Here is a 24,507-nt window from a genome sequence, read left to right on the forward strand (position 1 = left end):
TGTTGAAAGGCATGTTTAGATTGGAGCAGATGACAAAGCTCCACCAGGACTAGGGCTACATAAAAGTATAGCAACTAGTTAAATGAAAACAAGTTTAAAACAATGAGAGAATAATAATCTTCAAGGATTTCTTGTGGGAGTAGCAACAGTTTTTCCAGTATGAATATATTTCAGCAGACTGCTTCTAATCTTTTTCTTGCACTTGATAAACAACAAAGCATGTCAGTCTTTCTTTCTTTTTTTGAAAAGGTAGTCTCTTTTGATATAGTTGATCTCTGTTAGTACCTCTTTTTCTTGTGTACCCTGTCATTTGTGTAGCATATTTTGAATTGTTTTGCCTACTTTCTAGACGTTCTGTAGACTTTTAGGTGGTGGCTGAATCTATGCATTTTAACTTTAAGATCTACTTACTACTAAGTAGACCTCTTTGCCTGTGCAACTTTGAACACAAACCATCATCTTGTCCCTGTTTCTTTAGTACCTCTCTAGGAAGTTTTACTGAATTTGCCTGAGCATCTAACAAATGATGTTTAGGAACATGAAGTTCCATTAAAATAGGGGTTACTTTTAATGTTGTACAAGATAACCCTATTATGTCACCTGTCAAGTACTTATACATAGAAAGTTTGTATGCTATGGATTTGCCATGGATGCTTGTTTGTATGTACATTTAACAAAACGAATGAGTGCAAACTCATACTCAGCTTCTAAAATGGCATCCAGAAATGGATCATTCCTATATCCTTTTAGTAAAAATGTACATGTTTAGAGAAAATAAATAATAGCATCGACTGGTAATTCTTTCCATCTCTTGAAATTCTTAAACATTTTCCATAAGCAAGGTGGTTCAGAGTTCTTTCTGACCATGTGCTAAGAGAATGGTGATCTGTTCTTTTTAATTCTAACAAGGTCTTTATTTCTTTTTTCATGCAACCTACTTCTAAATCTCCTTTTTTCTATTATTTTTAAAAGATAATATGAAATTGTAAAAGCATAGATTCTGATTTTAATTGTGTTCATTTACAGTCCCACCAACCAGAGGAAGAAGATACAGATGTCATGTTAGGGCAGAGGCCGAAAAATCCAATACATAATATTCCTTCTACACTGGATAAGCAAACCAACTGGAGCAAAGCACTACCTCTCCCAACTCCAGAGGAGAAAATGAAACAAGAGGCCCAAGTGATTTCCTCTTGCATTATCCCCATCAATGTCACTGGTACAGATCTCTTGTACTTCTTTTTTTGTTGACAAAATGGTGTTTCAAGGCATTAATATTATTACGGTGAGCACATCTTTAAACACAGGGCTTTACAATCAGCAGATGTAAGGTTTCTGAGGCAAGAATTTAACTGAGCTGAAAGGATTTAGCAAGCTAAAGGGCTGTTCCATGAATGGCCATGGACACTGGTATCGTTGTATCTGGGCTAAAATGGTGTCGTTGTTTTTGTCCACATATAATAATAGGTTATCTTGTTGTTTTTTGCATTGTGCAGTGTGCTGCTTTGTTGTGGACAGGAGTTTAAATTTCCAGTGCAGCGGACAATGTTGATACACTTCCCCAACGAAAAGCGGTTACTCGTAAATCCATTAGTCATAGGTCTCTGACAGTTATGGATGCCAAAGCAAATAGTGAGAAAGCAAATGATAACACCTGTTTTAATTCCTTCAGTCATGTTCAAAGGCAAAAGCTGTACAGATATTATTTATATATTATGATGATTATTAGACATATATTAATATTTCTGATTTATCATATATTAATATATCTGATTTATCAAAGTTGTCTTCACTTCCCAGCAGACAGCATTTCTATATAATACTTTATCTACAGTGTAAAGTTCTCTGGGAAGATGACTGTGAACTACTTTCTCAGTCTCTGTTCTCTGTCTTATTTCTCCATTATGGGTTTCTATTATGATGGCAATCCTGCATTGACTTCAATTTGGTGTGCCCCGTTTGCCTTTTATGTACACAGAGGATGAAGGTGTTTGCTTTTGCATTTGTTACCTGTGAACTACTGTACTGAGTTCCATCTGAACTCAGGAAGGTCTGGTTTGTTCTGTAATGGTTAATACACAAACGAAGCTACTTAGCCATGAGTTGGTTTCTGGAGTGTTCAAAAACAAAGAAGTGAAGACCTCACAAGCTCCAGTTGTTCTCATAATAGAAAACCACATTTAACATTACATCTGAACTTGACTTTAGCTTGCTGATTATTTATTCCATGATGAGAGCAATACTACATTAAAGAGAAAAAAATAACTAAGTTTACTCTCCTGAAACATTCCTGTTTGGAGAGTCAAGGATGCCTTTGTTCAGTCATCATAAGGACCTGGAGGTGATTTACAGTAAAAACAATGACGGCAAAAACAGCAAAACAATCCTGATATAATAAAAACTGAAAACTCTACTATAAACACAAATAAAACCATAGTAGCCAGCTCAAAGTAACTCACAGTTAAAACAATCAGCAGATGGACATTTTCTTTTGAAAGACTTCTACAACAAGGTTTTTGTTTTTTGTTTGTTTGTTTTTTGCCACCAAGACAGTTTGATCTAATATTACTGCCAGCTGCACCTTTTTTGTGATGAACACAGACCAGGCTTCCAGTGATACAGAATTGATGGACAGGTTCATGCAGGAAGAGATGGCCCCTCCAATATCATGGGTCCCAGTTCTTGAATTGGGCTCAGATATGAATAGGTAGCCAGTGCAAATAAAACAGGGTTGCTGTAATATGATATACTGTAGAAAGAGAATATAGGAAAACTTTCAGGCTGTTGCACTTCCCGCCAGCTACCGTTTCTAAACACTCACTGTAGAGCATGTGCCAGTAAGTGAACTGCGTGAACTGCAGTGACTGAGACAGCTGTCCCTTCTCCAAAACGTGCCACAGCTGGTACACCCATCAAAGCTGTAAAAATGCACTCCTATCCACAACTGCCACTCGGAGACCCAACAGCAGTGGGGAAACTAGCAGTAATCCTAAGCGGCCAGACGGATCTTTGAAAGACAATGCAACCCTCTCAAGAAAGTGTTGTCCTTTCACTGCCTGCTTCTTTTGTCTACTAGGCGTCTCCACCATGTCTGAAATAAGTCCCAGCTTTTAAGCTCACACTCAAGCATGTGTCTTGCTTATGTGCTAGGAAAACTGAATGATCAGGAGAAAAATACACTTCATCATCTTCTATTATTCCTTTAAAAACACTGTACTTTATTATCCTGGCTTTACTGACATCTTAGGAAAGGAGAAATGAAAGAATAATCTATTTGAATTTCTGTCTTTTTTGTGAGAAAAAAAAAAGCTCAGGTTAGGATGGGGTCATTATTTTTATTTTAAAGCAAGAAAATCAGCACTAGAACATGGGCATGGCCAGCTTTTTCAGCCTACATGGTGGACCAAATATTGAATTAAATCAATTTACTACTTATTGTACATTATTGCAGTATGTTACATTTTAATGGGACCACTTTATTCACTTAAGCATAGTACACGTACCACTTGCATACTTTGTATACTTAAAAAATTACAATTGCAGGGGGACTCCTGACTTCTAATCCATGGCAGTAATCCAGCACAGAACTGGACTAAAATCAGTGGGTTTAAGTTCACCTCACTCTTTGCTGGTCAATAGCTGGGATTCAAAGGAAAAAAAAAAAAAAAAAAGAAAACATCATTGAGTTCTAGTCAGATCTTGAAAACTTCCTCCCACCTCTGTTTCCAGGAGTTTCCCATGCGGTGTAGTAAGTGGGCTGTTTAAGGAAAATAAGTCTTTTATTTAAGGAAAAGAACACTTGTTGTAAAATAGCGAATAGTAGTAGGATTTGTGATCTATTGTTTTTGTGTCTATTGTGAAGTATTTCTGTCCACTTCTGTGCTAATGATGGTGGCACTTGATGTAGGATTATTGGCTGGGGTCTTCTGTATTAGATTTCAAGAAGAACTTTTACCAAAAAGTTACTTTTTAGTGTTTCACATTTGTATGTAATGTACTATGTATGTGTATGTCCATGTATAATTATGGTTGATATAATTATACAATACTAAAAGTATAGTGTTTGGGACCAGGAACTTATTGGGGTATTGGTTTCAATCCCCATCTCCTATTTTTAGTTCTTGTAGTTGTCTTTCAGATTACTCCATGAAATTGTCAATGTCTAAGTGGTGCCCTAGCATATTACTTCAGGGAGAGCTCTTGCCGAGTTATAACTCTTTGATGAAAGGAAAACAAGTATAAAGACATCATGTGTATTTACACAAATGAAAGTTTTTTCTATAATTTTACCTGCCACTCTGTAATGTCTCTTCCAGTAATATGTGGCAATCACAAGTTAGATACTTCACACATTTTCCAGCTATTTGATTGCCCTCTATTAATGCATTTTTGCATGAAATTTGAGTCCAGAAATGGAGATGTTCATCATACATATCTATTAGGTTCAGTAAATGCACCATGTATAATGTGCAGGCATAGTTCTCTTCCACAAGGTCAGTGTGATTTACTATGGTCTAGAGATTAAGCTCCCTGAATAACTGCAAACAGGGTTCCTGCTGTGTCAGCACTGACTGTAGGAGGTATCTTGTTTGTAGACGAACTTCCTGCTTGGATAAATTACAAGCTTTGCATTCAGAAACCCCTGAAGTTTAGTTCATAATATCTCTCTAGTTAAACAATGGCAAATGCAAGGACTAATGGAAAAAAAACAGCTACTGTATCTTTAAGAATGAATTTACTCACATTTCACACCTTTAAAGTTTTTCTTTTAAGAAGGACCTCTTGCATTTATAAACATTCCACCCAGTTTCCCATGTATGAGTATCATAAGAATATTGGGAGAATGGGACATAAAGCTAATGTAAGAGTAAGCAATTTCCAGGATGCTAGGGGCTTCACTCACATTCTCTGGACCACATATGTGATGTGATGACACTCCAGAGGCTTGACTGCTGTGCTATGATAGTTTCAGTAGTAGTTTAAGAATTAGGACCAAATCTGCTCAGTGTGACATAATAAACATAGGTGAGAATTATTGCTAGGACCATAGTTTCTGACACTCTACCATGGAATAAATCTAAACATTCAAATATGCCCCAACAATGTAGTTGGATCCTGCTGTTAATCCACTGTAACGCACAAACAAACAAAAATACCAAGATAGTCTGCATAAAGTACAATTAGATTTGCCATGATTCTTGGCCTCCTCACAATATCTCTTCAATGCCAAATGATTTTAAGAGAGAGGGGAAAAAAATTTAAGCTGAATAATTTCTTGCTATCATATTTGATGCTGGTGATCTTCACAGGTGATAATGCCTGCATAGCCAGAATCATGGGTGAAATATTACAATCAAGGTCCCTTAGCTAACGAGAGTGCCTAACCTCCCATACTTTCTTTACTCTCTTTTTCTTTGGCAACACAGGCTCCTCAGAGGGTTTAGAAGCAAGGCTGTGGCACACACTGAATAATTTTCATGGAAGTTGTACAATGTCTGCCTCAAATTCATTTGCAGGCATAAACCAAAGTGTTCACATGACCTCCACTGTCTTCCAGTCATAACAAATTGTCTACTATTTCTAAAAAGCTAATGAGACCTGTTTATGGGTTGCAGGAGTTGGTTTTGACAGAGAGGCTAGTATACGCTGCTCTCTTGTTCATTCACAATCTGTGCTACAGCGGAGACGGAAATTGAGAAGGAGGAAAACCATCTCTGGCATCCCCAGAAGAGTTCAACAAGAAATAGGTGTAGTATATAAATAACGCTCTTCGCTAGATAGTGTTCTAACTACCTTAACTGCAGCAATAGCCAGCCTTTCAAATGCCGTTCCACAGAACACTTATGATTCTACAGTTTCAAATATAATGTGTTTGAATATTTCTGTTTGATTTTGTCTTTTTTTAATTTTATTTTAATACTGCCAGCCAAACTATATTACTCACTACAGCCTTCAGTCTTCATGTGCTGTCGGCCTTACTAAGTAATATAGATGTACATGTCCAGCCCTTATTGTTTAAATGTAATAAGTTACCTAATTTCTGTTGTATTTTTTCTTTTTGTTTGTTTTTATACCCATAGTACGTACATAAAAAGTAACTAGATTCAGTGAAAGTTTTTTCTTGTAGCTAAGGACCCATAAAGTGACAGAAGTTACGTTGAACAATGATAATATCATGCTTTATTTATGCAGACAACCAGTTGAATTTTTAATCCAGTTGGCTATCATTTAAACTGGATAGAAAACCTTGCAGAACTTTTGTTTTCACTCTGCAAGTTCTCTTCCACTTCCTTTTTTACCTGCTGAAAAATATACATAAAAGTTGACTTAGCCCTTTCTTGATTAGACTTAAGTGGCTAAACACGTCTTCTGGCAGAATCAGTGTCTGTTTCCACAGTGGCCATTACCTGCCATGGTAGAAGACCAATAAAACAAAGATGTAAACTATCATAAACCCATCATTTAATCTGAATTTAGATAAAAGTGTTTTGCTTATTGCTTTGCAAATGAGATGTGGCCCTTTGGACGGAGAAGCCACTGGGCTATCATAAAGATGGGTTTTGGAGTTACATTATTTGAGCCTAATGAATACTTTTTCCTCATGTAAATTACAATTGTTGAAGTACATTGGCCAGAATGGCAGGGGGATACCTTGTTTATTTTCCTTTACTAATATAAAGGTCATAGCTTGCTAGCTGTTGAGAGTGGTACCTTACAGAGTTTTATGTGTATCCTAGATTCTGATGAATCTCCAGTAGCAAGAGAGCGGAATGTGATTGTGCATGCAAATCCAGACTTCTCTAATAACTCAAACAGGAGATCAGGTACCAGAGATTCTGAGTGCCAGACAGAAGAAATCCTCATTGCTGCCCCATCCCGGAGAAGAATCCGGGCTCAGAGGGGTCAAAGTGTTGTAGCCTCTCTGTCTCATTCAGCTGGAAACATATTGGTACTGACAGACAATGGGGACACCATGTTCACAACATCAGTGAGCAACCGTGTACGATCAAGGAGTCTTCCTCGTGAAGGTGCTAGAACCAATGAAGCCGACCATAACACCAGTGCCAAAATGTCAGCATATGAGGCAGAACACTTTTTAGCAAGCCAAGAAAGAAACTCCACAAAGAGTAAAGATGCCATTAATAATCGGTGCTCTCAAGAACACCATCCCATAGGTTTAAAGTGTTCTCAGCATAGCCCAGATCACAACTCAAATGAGAGGGGGAGGTCAAGGTTATCAAGGATGGCAGATTCAGGAAGCTGTGATATCTCATCAAACTCTGATACCTTTGGAAGTCCCATTCACTCTATCTCTACTGCTGGAGTTCTTCTTAGTAGTCACATGGACCAGAAAGATGACCATCAGTCTTCCAGTGGGAATTGGAGTGGAAGCAGCTCAACATGTCCTTCCCAAACATCAGAAACAATTCCTCCTGCTGCCTCTCCTCCACTGACTGGCTCGTCACACTGTGATTCAGAATTATCACTGAACATTGCCCCTAATGCCAATGAAGATTCTACTATCTTCATAACTGATCACTACAGTGATCAGATAGATAAGATTAGAGGCCATAGGACAAGTTCTTTCACTTCCACTGTAGCTGATCTACTCGATGATCCCAATAACAGCAACACAAGTGACAGTGAATGGAATTATTTGCATCACCATCATGATGCGTCCTGCCGCCAAGATTTCAGTCCTGAACGCCCCAAGACAGACAGCCTGGGATGTCCAAGTTTTACAAGTATGGCTACTTACGATAGTTTTATAGAGAAGACCCCATCTGACAAAGCAGACACAAGCTCACACTTTTCAGTTGACACTGAAGGCTACTACACCTCCATGCACTTTGACTGTGGTCTCAAAGGAACTAAAAGTTATATTTGTAACTATGCAGCTGTGGGCTCTGAGAGTGGGCAGAATGCTAATGTTGCTTCCAGTCTCGCTAACTGTGCCTGGCAGGATTATGTAAATCAAAGGAGACAAGGAAAACAGAGCATCTCTCTAAAGAAACCAAAGGCAAAGCCAGCCCCACCAAAACGCAGTTCATCTTTAAGGAAATCTGACAGCAGCACAGATCTTCCTGAGAAGAAAGAACCAAAGATAAGCAGTGGGCAGCAGCACATGCCTCACTCTTCCAGGGAAATGAAGCTGCCCCTCGAATTCTCAAACACACCTTCAAGAGTAGAAAGTTCTAATCTGCCAAGCAATCAGGAACACTCCTGGGATAATCAGGAGGAGAGCAGATTAAAAGACCTTCCATTTGACACCATGGACATCCCATCATTTAAAGATGAAGGTGCTGAACAATCTCACTATGCAGACCTCTGGCTTCTAAATGACTTGAAATCTAATGATCCTTATAGGTCTTTATCCAATTCTAGCACTGCTACGGGTACTACGGTCATAGAATGCATAAAGTCACCAGAAAGCTCTGAATCGCAAACATCACAGTCTGGTTCGAGAGCCACCACTCCTTCCCTCCCTTCTGTGGAGAATGAATTTAAATTAGCTTCCCCAGAAAAGCTGGCTGGTTTAGCTTCCCCCTCAAGTGGTTATTCCAGTCAGTCTGAAACGCCAACATCATCTTTCCCAACGGCTTTCTTTTCTGGACCCTTATCCCCAGGAGGGAGCAAAAGAAAGCCAAAAGTACCAGAAAGGAAGTCCTCATTACAGCAGCCTTCTTGTAAAGATGGTAACATATCTCTGAATAAAGATCTTGAACTTCCAGTTATACCTCCTACTCATCTTGACCTAAGTGCTCTTCATAATGTCTTGAATAAACCATATGCTCACAGACATCAGTTGCATGCTTTTAATAACAATAAGCCGAACATGGTAGAAGAAGCACTGCACTCTAATTCTACACCAGCCCTTGCTATTACTCCATCAGTTCTGAAATCTGTACAGCTTCGATCAGTCAATAAGCCTGAAGAGGTAAAACAGAGAGACCGTACAGACATTCTCCATATTCAAGGGAATGCTTTAATGGTGACCGCAGTTTCAGGTAAAATGAAAGCACATGTAAGTAAGAAACAAGTATCGCGCCAGTATGCCATGGAAGAGGCCATAGTGTCCTATATTAATCCCTCTCCAGTACAAATAACCCCCGAAGAACTCCACTCCGAAAGCAGTTTGACTTTCGGTGAAAAGAATACCTGGCGAGAGACCCAAACCTCAGTAGACATGGGTGCTCCCATAGTTAGATATACAACAGATCAAATGCACCCGGTTCACGAGTTTCAGCAAGAGAATACACTTAATAAAATGTGTGGCAGTTCTGCTGAATGGTATCCACAAGGCACAACAGTCCTTTCCGGAAACTCCGAAGGAAAGATAACAATATGTGGACCAGAGCAGGACAGGAGACTTGACTCTGTGCAGCTTCAGCAAGAATTACCTGCACACTGTGATCAAAAGTTGGTATATGAACCTTTCATTGAAACTAGGCTCCAGTTTGATTCCTCAGCTGGGGGAGCTGACATCAGTTATCAGCTAAAGCATCAGTTTGATGTAAACCAACATTATGACAAAGTGCCTGGGAATATCAGCTATGGACCGGAGATCTCAACTGTAGATTCACTCAGTGAAAAATATCCTGAGCAGGAAAATGATATTGCATCAGGTATCCCAACCAGAAGTGCCTCAGATGACAAAGACAACAGAGCAGCTGAGACACACAGGACTCCAGAGGAGGATATCTCAAAAGGTTAGTTCTTGTCTATTACTGAGGTTTTTTGGCTGTTTGTAAAAGGATGCATGAAGTGGTGGCTGTTTCCAAAATGACAGCAACAGGGAACTTAATACAGCACAATTCCCTTTATGTCAGTGTAGCTCCGCCAGCTCACTGCAGCTCAAAATCTACCATGCTTTGCAGAAAAATATGTGTAGGCATTCATTTGCATTTCTTTTGACTTCATTTCAGTAGCAAAAAGAGCAGTAACCTTTTATAACTAAGCATTATTTTGACAGATTATCCAATATTTAGATTAGGTTGTCTGGTGTCTGTCATTACACAAGTAATTCCATTACTAATTGAGTGAGAAGATTATGTTAACCAGCTCTACTGTATCAAAATGTCTGATTAAGGCTCAGCAGTTCTTTTCTCTTTTTTTGTTTTGTTTTGAAGAATCTTCTCCAAGCGACGATTCCCTAATCTCACCACTAAGTGAAGATTCTCAGGCTGAACCAGAAGACGTTTTTGTGTCTTCAAATAAACCTCGAACAACAGAGGATCTCTTTGCAGTCATTCACCGGTAAGAACATACTACGGTTGCCAAAAATAACATGTTTTTTTGTTTCTCCAGGAATAGGAGAAAACCTAAAAGAATTCAGTGAAAAACTCAAAAGTAAACTACTTATTTCAAAACCTACGTTTTTTTTGCCCAGACCAAGACAGGGATCTCCATGGCATGGAAGCTAAACAAATGATGTGTCTGAGAACATGAAAGCAAATCTCATGATGTGGCCTATTTATGTCTCCCTACATGTCATTCACAATCAGTTACACCACAGAATCCTGTTACTGAGTTGCATTGCATAAAGAGAGGGAGAATGTCCATCATGGAAAACTTCAGGCAGGAAAACAGATACAGAAGGAAAGGCTGTCTCTCCAAGATCACCAGATTTAGAAGGGGTTGGAAGATAGTTCCTTCTAGTTACTGTTTCCCCTACGTTCAGCCAAAGTCTCCTTCAAAGATTGCATCTGGACCCTGCAAATGTATGTGTGTGCGCACACTTCATTGCCATGATCAGCAAGGACCTAAAGTAGCGGGTCTGAAGTCTTGTGTACATGCAGAGCTTAAATACCTGAGAGGGTAGAGTGTTCCCCCATTGTAGGCTGAAGAAGGCATCCAGGTTATTCACATTTCCACCCTAATATGTCAGGTGTATGAGTTCCTCTGGTCACATATATGTAGCGATGGTTCAGACATTGGTTGCATTTATATTTTTCAAGCTTCGTGTTATCATCCTGCAGTAGCTGGGCAGAACAAACAACAACTAAACAATAGTCTTCCATTTTGCAACCCATGCTTCCATGAACGCAAGAGTCCCCAGATTCAAATGACAAGTCCTCTGCTAGCAACTGAAGGCTACACTTCCAATTAACCACAGAACAGGACCAAGACCATAGATCACAAAGGAGAAGGAACTGTTTAGTTCCCAACTCTGTGACCATCCATGGGAATTATGCCAGCAAAATAAAATATGTGTGAGTTTATCCTGCCAGGTTTATGTTTAGAACACCAAACTGCATAGTCTGTATTTTGTTGCCAAAACAAAAAACAAACAAAAAACCCTCTTACGCATCTTACCTCCTAACTTCAGTTGTGTTAAAGGTATTGCTTTAATTCTTGATTAAACATTACTGTCACTTTCCAGACAGTACTATCTGTGAAGGATACTTTGTCATAGAATACCTCGAACAGCTATGGTTTGTCAGAAAATACCATACTTAAGTGGCATTAGCTGCTATGCTTTAATGTTTTGTTTAACAGAAATTTGTCAGTCTATGTAGAAATGTTTTCCAAAATTTATGCTAAATGTTTGACTACTCTGTTGCTTCTCAACACAAAACAAAAAATGTAATTGTTTCCTTCCTAGCTCTCTGCATTCTGTAGGCGATAAACACTTGTTGTAGCTGCATGTGGACTGAGAAAGAGATAATGGATTACTTCCATTCAAAGGAATGTACAAAAATCCCTCAACTTTCTCCTTCTGTCATTGTTTAACCCTTTGCTGCCACTTTGTTATTCACCGGTATTGTACACTACAGGTATAATGCACCATATTGAGGCCAGGATATGGCAGTGTTGATACTAAGAGAGGAAGATGCCCACCCGCATTTCCAGCCTCTTGGCTGAATAGGCCCAGAGGCTTAAATGTTCTTTTTCTTGTGAAACATAATCATAGCCATTTTGGATGCAGTAGCCAAAAAACACTGAGCCCATTTCAGAACTTCTCTCAGGCCTTACATGTTGCCATGCAATTAATGCCTGGACCACTATGTCAAATTCCTTTATGATTGTCCAATATCAGCTACATAGAGGGCCTCAAACCAGACTGATAGAGCACTAGAATAGTTAGTATTTCCAGAGTTACCTATCCAGAGAGAGAGCACACATCTACTGGATGTATAATCACTGCTGATCTCTTCTGATCTTGTTGAACAGTAACTCTGAGTTAAGTTTTAACACTGTGAATATCATGGCATCTTTTTTTAACAGGTCAAAAAGGAAAGTGCTTGGAAGAAAGGATTCTGGTGATATTTCTGTGAGGAACAGATTGAGGGCTTCATCAAGTACTAGCAGCATATCCTCTGCCAGCAGTACATCCCAGCCAGTTAACGTTCCTCCTCCCACACCCAGTGTGGCAAGTCCAGCATGCAGCCAGAGATCTCCTGGACTCATTTACAGGAACGCCAAAAAGTCCAACACTTCGAATGAAGAATTCAAATTGTTGCTTTTGAAAAAGGGCAGCCGGTCTGATTCAAGCTATAGGATGTCAGCCACAGAGATACTGAAGAGTCCAATTTCACCCAAATCTCCAGGAGAACTACCTGGGGAGTTTCTTCAGAATGCTGATGAGTCTTCCCCAGCCTTATCAAGTGCTGAGGCATTTGCTCCTCTCTCTCCTTGCCCTCCAAGAATAAATGCAGAAGGGTTTTCTTCCAAAAGCTTCCCAACATCAGCATCATCACGGGTAGGACGATCGAGGGCCCCCCCTGCTGCAAGCAGTAGCCGGTATAGCGTCCGCTGCAGGCTGTACAACACCCCAATGCAAGCTATTTCAGAAGGAGAGACTGAGAATTCCGATGGGAGCCCTCATGATGATCGGTCCTCCCAGAGTTCTACGTAGGCTACGTAACAGCTTTTAAATGGGGAGGGGGGAGAATCTATGTGAATATAAATGGGAGGACTTTGCATTTGCTCGGCTCATGTGAATATAAAGGCCAGTTCTGTAGCAGTCAAATACCCATACAGGGCAATATTGATGCTTGAAAATGCTAAGGATTGCTAAGAGACTGCGAGAGAGAAAAAAAGATGATTCTGTAGCTATTTATTATTTCACATTTTCTTAAGTAGAAACATATACTAAATGGTTAACTTCCATTTCAGTTCGCCCAGGTTTCCTGCCATCAGTGTAGATTTACATTATCCAATTGTCAAATTCCCTCTTCCCCTCCAAAGATGCCATTTAGGATTTTTAAAAAGAGGTCCCATTGTCTTCACTCTTGTGCTTCCCTAGGGAAAAGGAAACATTAAATTGCTTGAGGAATTGGTATTTTTTTACACTCGAACAAATGGAAACAAAATTTAGAAAAAATGAACAAAACAGATGTACATATCCATATTTTTGATAAGTATTTGTAAATAGCATTATCAGAGAAAGGCAGAAAAAAGTGGTTGGTGGCAAATGGCAACTTTGTTGAAAGACAAAAAAAAGATAAAGGTAATGACTGTATTCTGTGAATACAAATTTCATATCAAATATAATTTACGTATCTACCACAACCACTCAGCAGTTCAATAATTAAGCCTCTAACATTAATTTTAACACTTGAAATAGTGGAAATCACCAATATTAATAAAAGATTCTCAAATGAAATAGTATCTGATTAATTTTCTTCCAAAAATTCAACTCTAAACTAGTGAATTTCAAAGTTCATATTGTGGCAAGAGCCTCACTGGCACTACAAATATCAGTCCAGTAACCGTTATTTTCTGTTGCAGCTCCTCCTGGCAAGAACCCTAAGAAGTGCAGTCCTATGAAGGGTGGGGGAGTTATACTGAGGATTTCTCATTCTACTAATCATGGTTTCACATAGCATTCTCACATTTATCAGTTGGCTTGCTAGAAAGCATCTCAAGATGCAAAAGGTTTAGGACAAGTAACATTTCTTGAACCGTTCCTGATTGTATCTGATGGTGTTCTCAAATTTTGCTGTAGACATAATTGGTGATCAATAATACGACTGAAACGTCTAAAAACAAGATACCACATGAAAAGATAAGTTTTTTTAAGCTTATATAGAACATGAACAGAGGATACAAAGTAAGTATTGTATGCAGAGGTCAGAGGGAAGGAAAGGGAGAATACAGAAATATAAGTGCATAGCAACAGTTAAAGATTAACTTAACCAGAGAGATTTCTGGGGTAGGAGGTAGTCACAGAAAATAAGTAATAGCTAGCAACGGGTTCCATAAATAAACAACAGTAAGGAAAAATACATAACAGAGATGTAGGAAATGTAAGCGTTAAAAAGCAAACAACCAATAAGCACCAAGATAAATTATGTATTTAGTAATCCAAAATTTAAAAAAAACCTAGAGAACCAATTCAGTTATAATTCAATAATTTTACATTTGAGGGGAAGTAGGAAAGGCAAACCAATTGGGGGGGGGGACCCTCAAAAAGAGCGAATTGTATCCAGATCTTTGTATGCAAAAAATAACAAGATGAAATTCCCAGGTGCTTAGAAACTCTGAGGTGACCAAATAGAAGATAAAATAGGAAAGATTAATCAATAAATCAATATTAACCAACAGTAGACAAAAATAAGGGAAGTGTGAAATAATCAGCAAAGAATGGCTGATTTTACCAGCATTTAAAAGCAAAAACCAACAGACTATTGACCTAATATTTATTATTTATAAAGTAGCTAGAGACTATTGCTGTTTGCTATTGATAGCCTCTGAACAGACAAGGAGAGAGAGGAATAAACATCTGAGATTTTGCTTCCAAATAAACATAAGTAGAGCTGGGATATGTGACTAGGTCCCATATTCCCCTCATTATTCAAAGTTACAAATGGGAGCTGGGGCATTGTAGATGGTACCATTGGCATGTGCAGGGATATTTCCAGAGTGGGAGTGAAGAGGTTTGGCAAAGATAATAAACTAGCTGGAGAACAGAGGCACCATTCTTGAAGATTTGGTGACAGAGAATTGGCAGGGCCTGGGCAATCAATCTGACCGGCAGTATAACATGGCCTCTGAGACAATTGTACTCTAGGCTGAAACCATTGTGGGTTCTTTTTTCGTTCGTTCCCTGCATCCCCTCTAGCACTTAATTATGTAACTGGTGGTACTCTTAATTTACTTATCATTCCCAAATACTTCTTGTGTCTTTTAAAACAACCCACAATGTGCCTGGAAATTAGATACCAGCAGACTACACTGAAGCATTGTCATGTACCCCAAACTCTTCTCTCCCCAAAGCAAAAGCGGTAGAACAACAGTGGCCTATTTGCAATGGCAGCAGAAACAATTCTGCAGCCATTTTGTAGATATTATGTCACTTTAAGATGAGGTACCATCTTGCTACTTCTCATCCTACCTCTGACAGTTTCGAAATACCAGGAGCTTCCGCCAGGAGGGTGGAGCACATTTTTATGGAGAAAAGTTACGTCTGGAGATTTTAGTAAAGGCGACAAAACAGAGATCTAACTGCACTGATACAGAAAATGAATCTGTGCAATATAATGAATACAACTCTCATTGTTCTTGCATTATTCTTAATCAGAAGAAAATTTCCAACAGCATCCCTTTAACTACGAGAAGGTGTGCTCTAATAAACACTCATGCAGGATTAACTGAAGCCAACAGGATTTTTGGACAGGTATACATGGAAAGCCTCAATGCCTTTCAATTTGTTTTAAAGCGGGAGGGGGGACCTCGAGCCCTCCAGATAAACTGGACTACAATACCCACAATTACTTACTACTGATTTTGTTGGCTGGGGCTTTGGGGAGTCACTGTCCACACAATACCTGGAAGGTCAAGGACTTGCCAATGTATTTAGAAGGGACTAGAATATGATCTTTTCATAGATTTGAGCTTGTCTCAGCTCCTGCTAACCTAGCAGTTCAAAAGCATGTAAATGCGAGTAGATAAATAGATACCACAATGGTGGGAAGGTAATGGTGTTCCGTGTCTAGTCGCACTGGCCACGTGACCACGGAAACTGTCCACGGACAAAACTTTGGCTCTACAGCTTGGAGACAGGGATGAGCACTGTGCCCTAGAGTTGGAGATGACTGGACTAAATGTCAAGGGGAACTTTTACCTAAAATATGAGCAGCTAGTATAAGAGGCACAGCATTTAATACTCTAAAACAATCCCGTTAGTTTTGACATTGTCCTGCTCTGACTGGAGTCAAAGAGAAGACCCAAATAACCTATGTCACATGTCCTTCTGGTACACTGCTTGCTTACCTGTGCCACATTCCCTGACCCAGATCCCTACCTAGTCTCTAAAGCAACATTCTTCATATTAGCATTAAAAATGAAAGTCATGGACCCAAGATCTAGTGAATCGGGTGACAACTGTCATGGAAAGCACTTCTCATTTGTATCCCACCTTTCCTCAAAGGCTGCCCAAGCAGTATATGTGGCTCTTCATCTACTTTATCTTTTCAATAAAAGTCCAAGGGGTAAAGTTAGGCTGAGAGACTATGACTGGCAAGAGTCACCCAGTGAAACCTGAAATATCAACCAATTTTTAGATAGGGTTGAAGAGAATAGTAAAGCACTTCTGAGTACTGCAGACCTGGAAAACCTTAGAAAGGGTCTCCAGAATTGACTTGACAGTATTTAATTGTTATTATTAGCATTTACTAAGGGCTCTAATTCACTTATTCACAGTTCTTTGGGCATTCACGTATGCTGTAGGAAGATTTAAAGCTTTACGTACTGTTCATCGCTTTACATACTGCTGATGACTATAGCTTTAAAGAATCCAACAAAATGCAGAAGACACATTATTAAAAGGATTATGGGTTGTATCTAGACCAAGTCTTATATAGAGGCAAGCCACTGAAATTGGTAGAATTGACTTCACATGGATTAGTGTAAATTAGGCTGCAGTTCTAACCAATGGCTACATTCTTCAAAGCTACTAAAGCTGCTAAAATAAGGACTCTCCCGAGCAGAGTGTTCCCTAATCTGGAGGGGTTGATTTGCACTAGATTTTGGACATTTGTGAAGTTGCTGTTTTTACAGATGCAGAATTAAGAGTTTTTTGGGGTGGCCTAGAGGGGCAGGATTGTAATTTCTATTTCTCTGAGAGGCTGCCCTCACCTTCAGAAAACCTCTCTTGTTCTGGTCAACAGACACATGAAGAAGAGAAACAAGAAGTATATTGGCAGTGTACAAGTTACAACCACAAGTAAAGTTACTAATAGCAGAATTTGTAGATTATGAGGGACAAGTAAGGAGAACAACAGCAGTGAGTGAGGAGCCTTCAAACAGAGAAAGAAAGAGAGAGCATAGACTGACCTATGTTTATTCATTTAAGCAGGCAGGCACCTGGGGCATAGGCTGCCACTGTGCACCACAGCAACCAAAAGTATCCTCCCCACCCCACCTTTGCATAGTCTGTGACAGTGACAACAAGCTGAACCAAGTGTATACTAAATTTGTGGGCCACATGGCCAATGATCACAGCGAGCCATTGAAGGGCCTGTCCATCACACATCTCTGCCATAGAGGGTGGGGGTGGGGGAGGTCCTCTGGCCTACAGGATTTGACCCATCAGCTCAGGTGCCCTCCTAGAGTTGGTAGCAAGGTATCCACCTTTCCTGCCTATTCTGCCCTATCTGAGCCTCCGCAGTGTTCCCCATAATAGACTTCCTCTGCCTTGGTCATTTTGAAAACATTTACAAACTCAGGAAAAAATTGCACATTTCTTTTGAATTTGAGATCAAAACATCATGAACTCTTAGTTACAACATTCTGGTTTTGGTTAAACCCTTGACAATATATTAAGATACTAAATCACTCATTTATATGAGTGAGTGACCATTTATCTACCAGGGACCACCTGCTCTGCCATACAAAAAGCCTAGAAATGAATGTGGAAATTTCTTCTCCAGGCAAAGGGCTTGACAACACATGCTATGATTTTATTCATTGTCTAAAAACATTGGGAAATGGGGACAAGCTACTTTCTCATAAATGATTTGACAGAATAGCACCTACACATTTTGTACACTATTTCAATTATGTAAGGGCTAGGGGCAGCCACTGAAAATCTTAAGAAATATGGTAAATTCAGGGGAGCACCTCAATGACTCTATCCTTAGGTACCCAGTGACAGGGTGGATTTGATTTAATTCATAGTTTAATCAGATTTTTTTGATAATTTAAATATAAAATCATTTTTTCATTTAAATTGTGATTTAAATCAATCTGATTTTTAAAAATCATTGATTTTTATCAACTCTGCCTACTGGACATATAGCAGGCTTCTGCCTAGCCGTGATGCTCACCAGTTCCACTCATATTTTGGGAATCAAATTGGATAGCTCCATACATGATGCCCTGAACTCTTCAGAGGAATGACACACAGGCTGTGAAGGAGACAGACTAAACATATGTTGTGATAACTAATACTACAGAATTTTGAAAAACTGCCAGGGCCTTGCATCTTTGTTAATTATCTTGATAGAACCAAGGAGGTACTTAGCTCTGCCACAAAACTACAGTTCTTGGGGTTCCTTGGGGAAGCCGCAATAATTTAACAGATTCCATACCGATTTAAATTTGTAATGCCAGTATAATTGTTGTTTGCAATCAAACACATTTTAATGGGGGGGGACCTCTTCTTCTAAGGTAAAATGTAAGCTGTTACGCTTTTGTCTGATGTTAGGCGCTTAATTTTGACAATGACTGTAGAGAGGGAGCCAGTATAAGGAAACAGTACTTGTTTTCATATTATTATTACTACTGCTAGGCTGTTGGGAGACCTAGTCATAACCTAATAATTAAAACCCTGAAAAAGAATTGGTTTCATGTTTGCAAAGTAAACAACTACGAAGCATGCAACAAATGCTGTTGAATCATCAATAAAATTGTGCAACAACATTTCAGTGAAGCTTTGTGTGGATAACATTCATGCTACCTAAATATTTAGAGAAATAACACTGTGAAAAAAAAAAGCTGAGAAATAGATATATGTATGCATTCTTTATATAGCTTACTAAACTTGGAATGGGGAAGCTGTCTGGTCGACTATACCAGCCATGTAGAGTTCAGTTTCCTTCAATCCTTGTTTTACCAGAAATGCTTAAGAGGGTGGGAATCTATAGTGGGTGGGATAGAAAAGGAATCAGAGCAAATATTTAAAAAAAAATGAAGGCAGGGAAATAAAAAGCTGGATTACTTGAAGTTACTTGAATTTTCTGACAAGAAAGAAATGCTTTTAGTTTTCTGACAACTAAAGCAAAACTAAGCTGGTCTGAAATTAAGCTACACCTGGGGTTTAAAAAAACCATGCACAAAATAATGTCACTAGTTTTTAGAATATTTTCCATTGATGCATCAGTTTTCCAATTATAGTGCACACTATAAATAGATGTTTAAGCCCAGCTTTCCAAAATGAAGTTTACTGATATTAGCAGAAGAATAGAAATGGAGGAAAGTTCAGCATAGAGAGCAATGATGAAGAGGAATGTGGTTTGCAGTACTGACTGAACAGAACGGCTGATTTAAGTTAGTCATTAGTAGGTCTTTGAATAAGTTGGTTTCAAGTAAAAGTAATTTTTAATGTGGATGCAGGTGGAGTGGATGGTGGGGGGAGGATTGTTTTTCATTTTGCTGAAAAGGATAGATTTAATAACATATTTTCTATGAAATTCAAATTAGTGAGCACAGATTTAGTTATACTCAAAATGACATGCTTAAGATTTCCTTTAAGAAGAGCTCACAAAAACAAGACAAGTGTGGATAGTGTTTTTTAAAGGTCTTCTTGTAGTCCTCCAGTGTGGCAGGAGATGGATAGTCAGCATGTGTGTAGAAAGAATAGTGAGAAAAGATTTTTACCTTGCCCAGTTCTAATATTTCCCTTGCTGGAAAATAAATGTCCAGGACAGACCATCTGTGCTGCGGAGTCAGGATGTCATCATAGACCATGACAATACTCTGGTACCAGGTAGAGATATTAAGCAGTTAGAGCAGGTAGGCAGGTTGGGGGCAAATATTTAGGATTGGGATGCCTGCCAGCAAAATGGTTTTCAAACCTAAATGCCCAGCAAAGTTTGAAAAAGAAAGTCATTCTTTAATTAAAAGCAAGCCTTAAGACTTTTAGCTTATAGGCGTGCTCCAAAAAGTGGTGGAGAAGCAAGTGAAATTAATTGCATCTGCAAGTTAACAAAATCTGTGTAGCTTTAAAAGGGGAAAAAACAAGAGTCATAAACTTGATACAGCAGGCACAAGTGCCATTTTCATCAAGATTTGCTGCCAGTAGCACCCTTATTGCCTGGCTACACCTCCTGGTGCTAAGAAAGAGGTAGCACTATGGTTTACTACACTCATTTAGAATCAGGGTGCCAAATTCATTTGCTAAAAGTGCTGTAAGTACTTTATAGTAAAACTGTAACAGAAGACAGCTGAATTGGTTTTTCCAAGATGTCTGTCTTTTGGAGGTGCCATCCACAATCCACTTAGAACAAATTCTTTCAATGTGGATCACACTCCAAGACATGGAATTATTTCATATCAATACTACAGAAAGCTATATAAATGTATATATAAATACATGCAACTTGAATTAGAAGGCAATGAAACACCTTCTCTGTAATGCTCACAAAATTATCATATAAATACTTATTTTGTTTACTCAAAAAAAAATCTATGACAAAGTATTTCTATTTTCTATTTATCAGATTAAAGCCCAAATGAAGATGGATTGCAAATCCACATTGAACAATTATATCTAGAAATAAGCCCTGATAAAGCAATCTGCTGTTGGCATATAGAGTTCTGCTGTCCACAAAAGCTGTCCCGGTTCAAACCTGGGAAAGGAGCATCATTTAATGTGCACACAGTGTTGCTCCTTTATTGAACTTAATGGGAATGGCCAGCACACTTAGGAGGTCCTTGCATGTGTAAAGTGCACAGAGCTCTAGACCAAGATAGGGGATGAAAGCCTCGGGCTGCAATCCTGTGCATAGCTTTCTGGAAGTAAGAGCTATTGAATACAGGGAGGCTTATAAGTAAACTTGCATAGGGTTTTACTGTACAAGTAGTATGTCTTCAGAAACCCCCCCCCCCCAAAAAAAAATAACAGCATACTATCTTAAACAGGGTATAAATTTAAAAAATAACTGACTTTGAACCATCATTCCAACTTGCAATTCTGTTGTTTGCACTGATGTTACAAAAATGAGTTTTGAAGTTATGCAGCTGTTTGTTTTCTTTTAATAACATTTCTTTTTCCTTTAATATTGTGGCAACATAGAGAATACGGATTAGCTGTAGAAAATAAAGCATATGTTTGCATTTGCCAAAGGTCACTGATAAGAGTGCATTTGCTGCAATTGTAGCAGATTTAGAGAAATATTCTAGGTTATGACTTAAACGTTTAAAAACCAATTAAGAAGGTTACAGTGTAACTATTTTGGTACTAGCACCAGTTCATGCTGGCAGAAGAGACAATGGTTTATGGACTTGCATCCATTTTGTATTTTTGTAATATTTGTAAATATGAACTTTTTAAATTGTTGCAAAGATGGTTTCTTTTGTAAAATGTTTTCAAAGTTTACATCAAACCTTTGTATATTTTAGAGCTGTGCAACACTTTAAGTCTTGTATTTATTTTTTAGTAAAAACGGTGACAGTTTCATTGTGAACCCCCTCTCTAAAATGTGTCAGAAAAGTTTGATTATCTACGAAGTGTGTATAGAAACTGCAAATAAACATGACTGCAATGAAATGGCTCTATTATTCTTACATGCTTCCAACCTACGAAAGAAGTCATGCTGGCTCAAACTAATGCTCCCTCTAGCCCAGCTTGCAGTTTCTAACAGCAGCCACCAGATGTCCATGAAAGTCCATTAACACGGCTTGAATACATTATCCATCCCTCCATCCCTCCTTTTTGCTTTCTGGCAGAAGCTTATTGTGTGCTCAATATAAATATCAATATTATTTTAAAGTGATTTTAGTACAGCAATATTAGTGCATACACCACTTTCAGAGTAACAAACAAGCAAAAAGGAAGAAAAAGACAGATCCTTGTTGTACAGAACATGAATATAGAATTATATTTTTAAAATTCACATCAGAACTGTATGATAACCCAGCTGAAATCAACTTCAGGATACAGAATATATATTCATAATGAATCAAAATCAATATTTTCTTAACTTAATCTGGAATATGAAGCTTAAAACTGCAAAAACAGTGAATTTCTTTTCCAGTTGCATACTACTACAAGTGTGTGTCCAAATGCCCTAACTTTTTCCAGAGATGCCTGCCCTGCTAATCCCACTTATTAAACTGAAGAATTTCCTTCTACATTTACAGTTGTGTTCAAAATTGTTCAACCCCCACTGAAATTGAATGTTTTGCCATTTTGACATTGATTTTGATCATTCAGTCATCTTGCTTACATTTACATGAAAGAGGCACTTGTAGGTCAGAGAAATATAACCTTAAGTTTATAATGAAATAACCACAAATGTCTTTTCTGTGCTCACATCATTATTAGTTTTTATTCAACCCCCAAGTGACATTCAATCTTAGTACTTAGTACAACATCCTTTTACAGTTATAACAGCTTTTAAACGTGAAGCATAGCTTGACACAAGTGTCTTGCAGCGATCTACGGGTATCTTCGCCCATTCTTCATGGGCAAAAACCTCCAGTTCAGTCAAATTCTTAGGCTTGCACACTGCAACTGCTTTCTTTAAGTCCCACCAGAGGTTCTCAATCGGATTTAAGTCTGGTGACTGCGATGGCCACTCCAAAATGTTCCAGCCTTTCCTCTGCAACCATGCTCTAGTGGACTTGGAGGTATGCTTGGGATCATTGTCCTGTTGAAAGGTCCAACGTCTCCCAAGCCTCAGGTGTGTGATGGACTGCATCACATTTTCATCCAATATCTCCTGGTACTGAAGAGAATTCATGGTACCTTGTACACGCTGAAGCTTCCCTGTACCTGCAGAAGCAAAACAGCCCCAAAGCATTATTGACCCTCCGCCATGCTTCACAGTAGGCAAGGTGTTCTTTTTGTCATATGCCTTGTTCTTCCTCCTCCAAACATAGCGTTGATCCATGGGCCCAAACAGTTCTAATTTTGTTTCATCAGTCCACAGAACACTATCCCACAACTTTTGTGGTTTGCCCACATGACTTTTGGCATACTGCAGTCGACTCTTCTTATTCTTGGGAGACAGCAAGGGGGTGCGCCTGGGGGTTCTGGCATGGAGACCTTCATTACGCAGTGTGCGCCTTATTGTCTGAGCTGAAACCTCTATACCCATATCTGACAAATCTTTTTTCAGTTCCTCAGCAGTCACACGGGGACTTTTCACCACTCTACGCTTTAGGTAGCGCACAGCAGTCGAAGTCAGCATCTTCTTTCTTCCACGACCAGGTAGCATTTCAACAGTGCCCTTTGCCTTGAATTTGTGAATGATGCTTCCTATGGTGTCTCTTGGTATGTTTAACTTCTTTGCAATCTTCTTATAGCCATTGCCCTTCCTGTGAAGACAAATCACCTCTTCTCTTGTCTTCCTGGACCATTCTCTTGACTTCACCATGTTTGTAACCACACCAGTAAATGTCTAGAAGGAGCTGAGTATCACAGTCATTTTAAAGCTGCCTAATTGGTGCTTATTATGCTTGATTGGTGCTCGGTGACATCCACAGGTGTTTTCAATACCTGTTCGAAAACACCTGAATGAACCTCTCTTCTTCAGAGTGGTAGTCTTTAAGGGGTTGAATAATTGTGGCAATGAAGAAACCACAAAAGAAACATTTACTACTGTATTACATAAACAATTGATGTTATTTTAGTTGCATTTGGTTCTTTAAAACGTCCTTGTAGGATTTCATTCTGAATACAATTCCAAATGTACACTATAGTCCCTAAACCCCTTTACAGCATTGGGGGTTGAATAATTTTGAACACAACTGTATGTATTTATTTATTTAAAATATTTTTACCCCACCTTTCTACTTAAAAAGGATGCAAGATGGCTTAAAGTAATTAAAATACAATATTTAAAGCTAAAAGCAGTACATATACAAATACTGGAAAGGATCTAACAAATGAACTAAAAAATGGTAAACAAAAGCAACATCATAAAAGCGTTCAAAGCTGCAGATCACACATTAAGGCAAATGTGAACATCCTCCTGTAAAGTATCCTTCCAAGCTTTCAAATCTCAGTGTCTGAAACATCAGACATGCGAATGAAGCCTGGTACTGCCCAAAGATATATCAGGAAGCAGAACCTTAGACCCATCTTGGATCAGACAGTATAGTGGAGCATCTGACAGCAAAGTTTACCTAGACCAGCACTGTATTTTCAGTTGTGGCTGGTCAGATGCTCTCAGAAGCCCAGAAGCAGGAAACAAGAATAACAGCCCTCTCCCACTAATTTTGTCCCAGAAACAGAAGCCATCACATTTACCTATCAAGGCATATACTGTAGTAGCAAGTAGATTCATCCTCTGTAAATCTGTCTAATCCCCTTTTAAAATTATCTAAACCATGTGC

At 38.8% G+C, this 24,507-nt stretch overlaps 1 protein-coding gene across 12 annotated transcripts in view; it reads left to right on the forward strand.

Moving 5' to 3' along the window:
* Window positions 1-21,715, forward strand: part of NHS (NHS actin remodeling regulator) — a 301,101-nt gene extending 279,386 nt beyond the window's left edge. For 8 of the 12 annotated variants that reach the window (XM_072994330.2, XM_072994331.2, XM_020789154.3 and 5 more), the window contains 5 exons: window positions 1,027-1,219; window positions 5,616-5,747; window positions 6,738-9,710; window positions 10,131-10,257; window positions 12,229-21,715. In XM_072994330.2, coding sequence (XP_072850431.2) covers window positions 1,027-1,219; window positions 5,616-5,747; window positions 6,738-9,710; window positions 10,131-10,257; window positions 12,229-12,859 — 4,056 coding nt within the window. In that variant the 3' untranslated portion in view covers window positions 12,860-21,715. The remainder of the gene's footprint in view (window positions 1-1,026; window positions 1,220-5,615; window positions 5,748-6,737; window positions 9,711-10,130; window positions 10,258-12,228) is intronic. The other 4 variants (XM_078390407.1, XM_078390408.1, XM_078390413.1 and 1 more) reach the window with 1 other exon arrangement.
* The last annotated feature ends 2,792 nt before the right edge of the window (window positions 21,716-24,507 follow it).

This window comes from Pogona vitticeps, chromosome 3 (assembly GCF_051106095.1).
Source record: "Pogona vitticeps strain Pit_001003342236 chromosome 3, PviZW2.1, whole genome shotgun sequence".
Classification (NCBI taxonomy): Eukaryota; Metazoa; Chordata; class Lepidosauria; order Squamata; family Agamidae; genus Pogona; species Pogona vitticeps.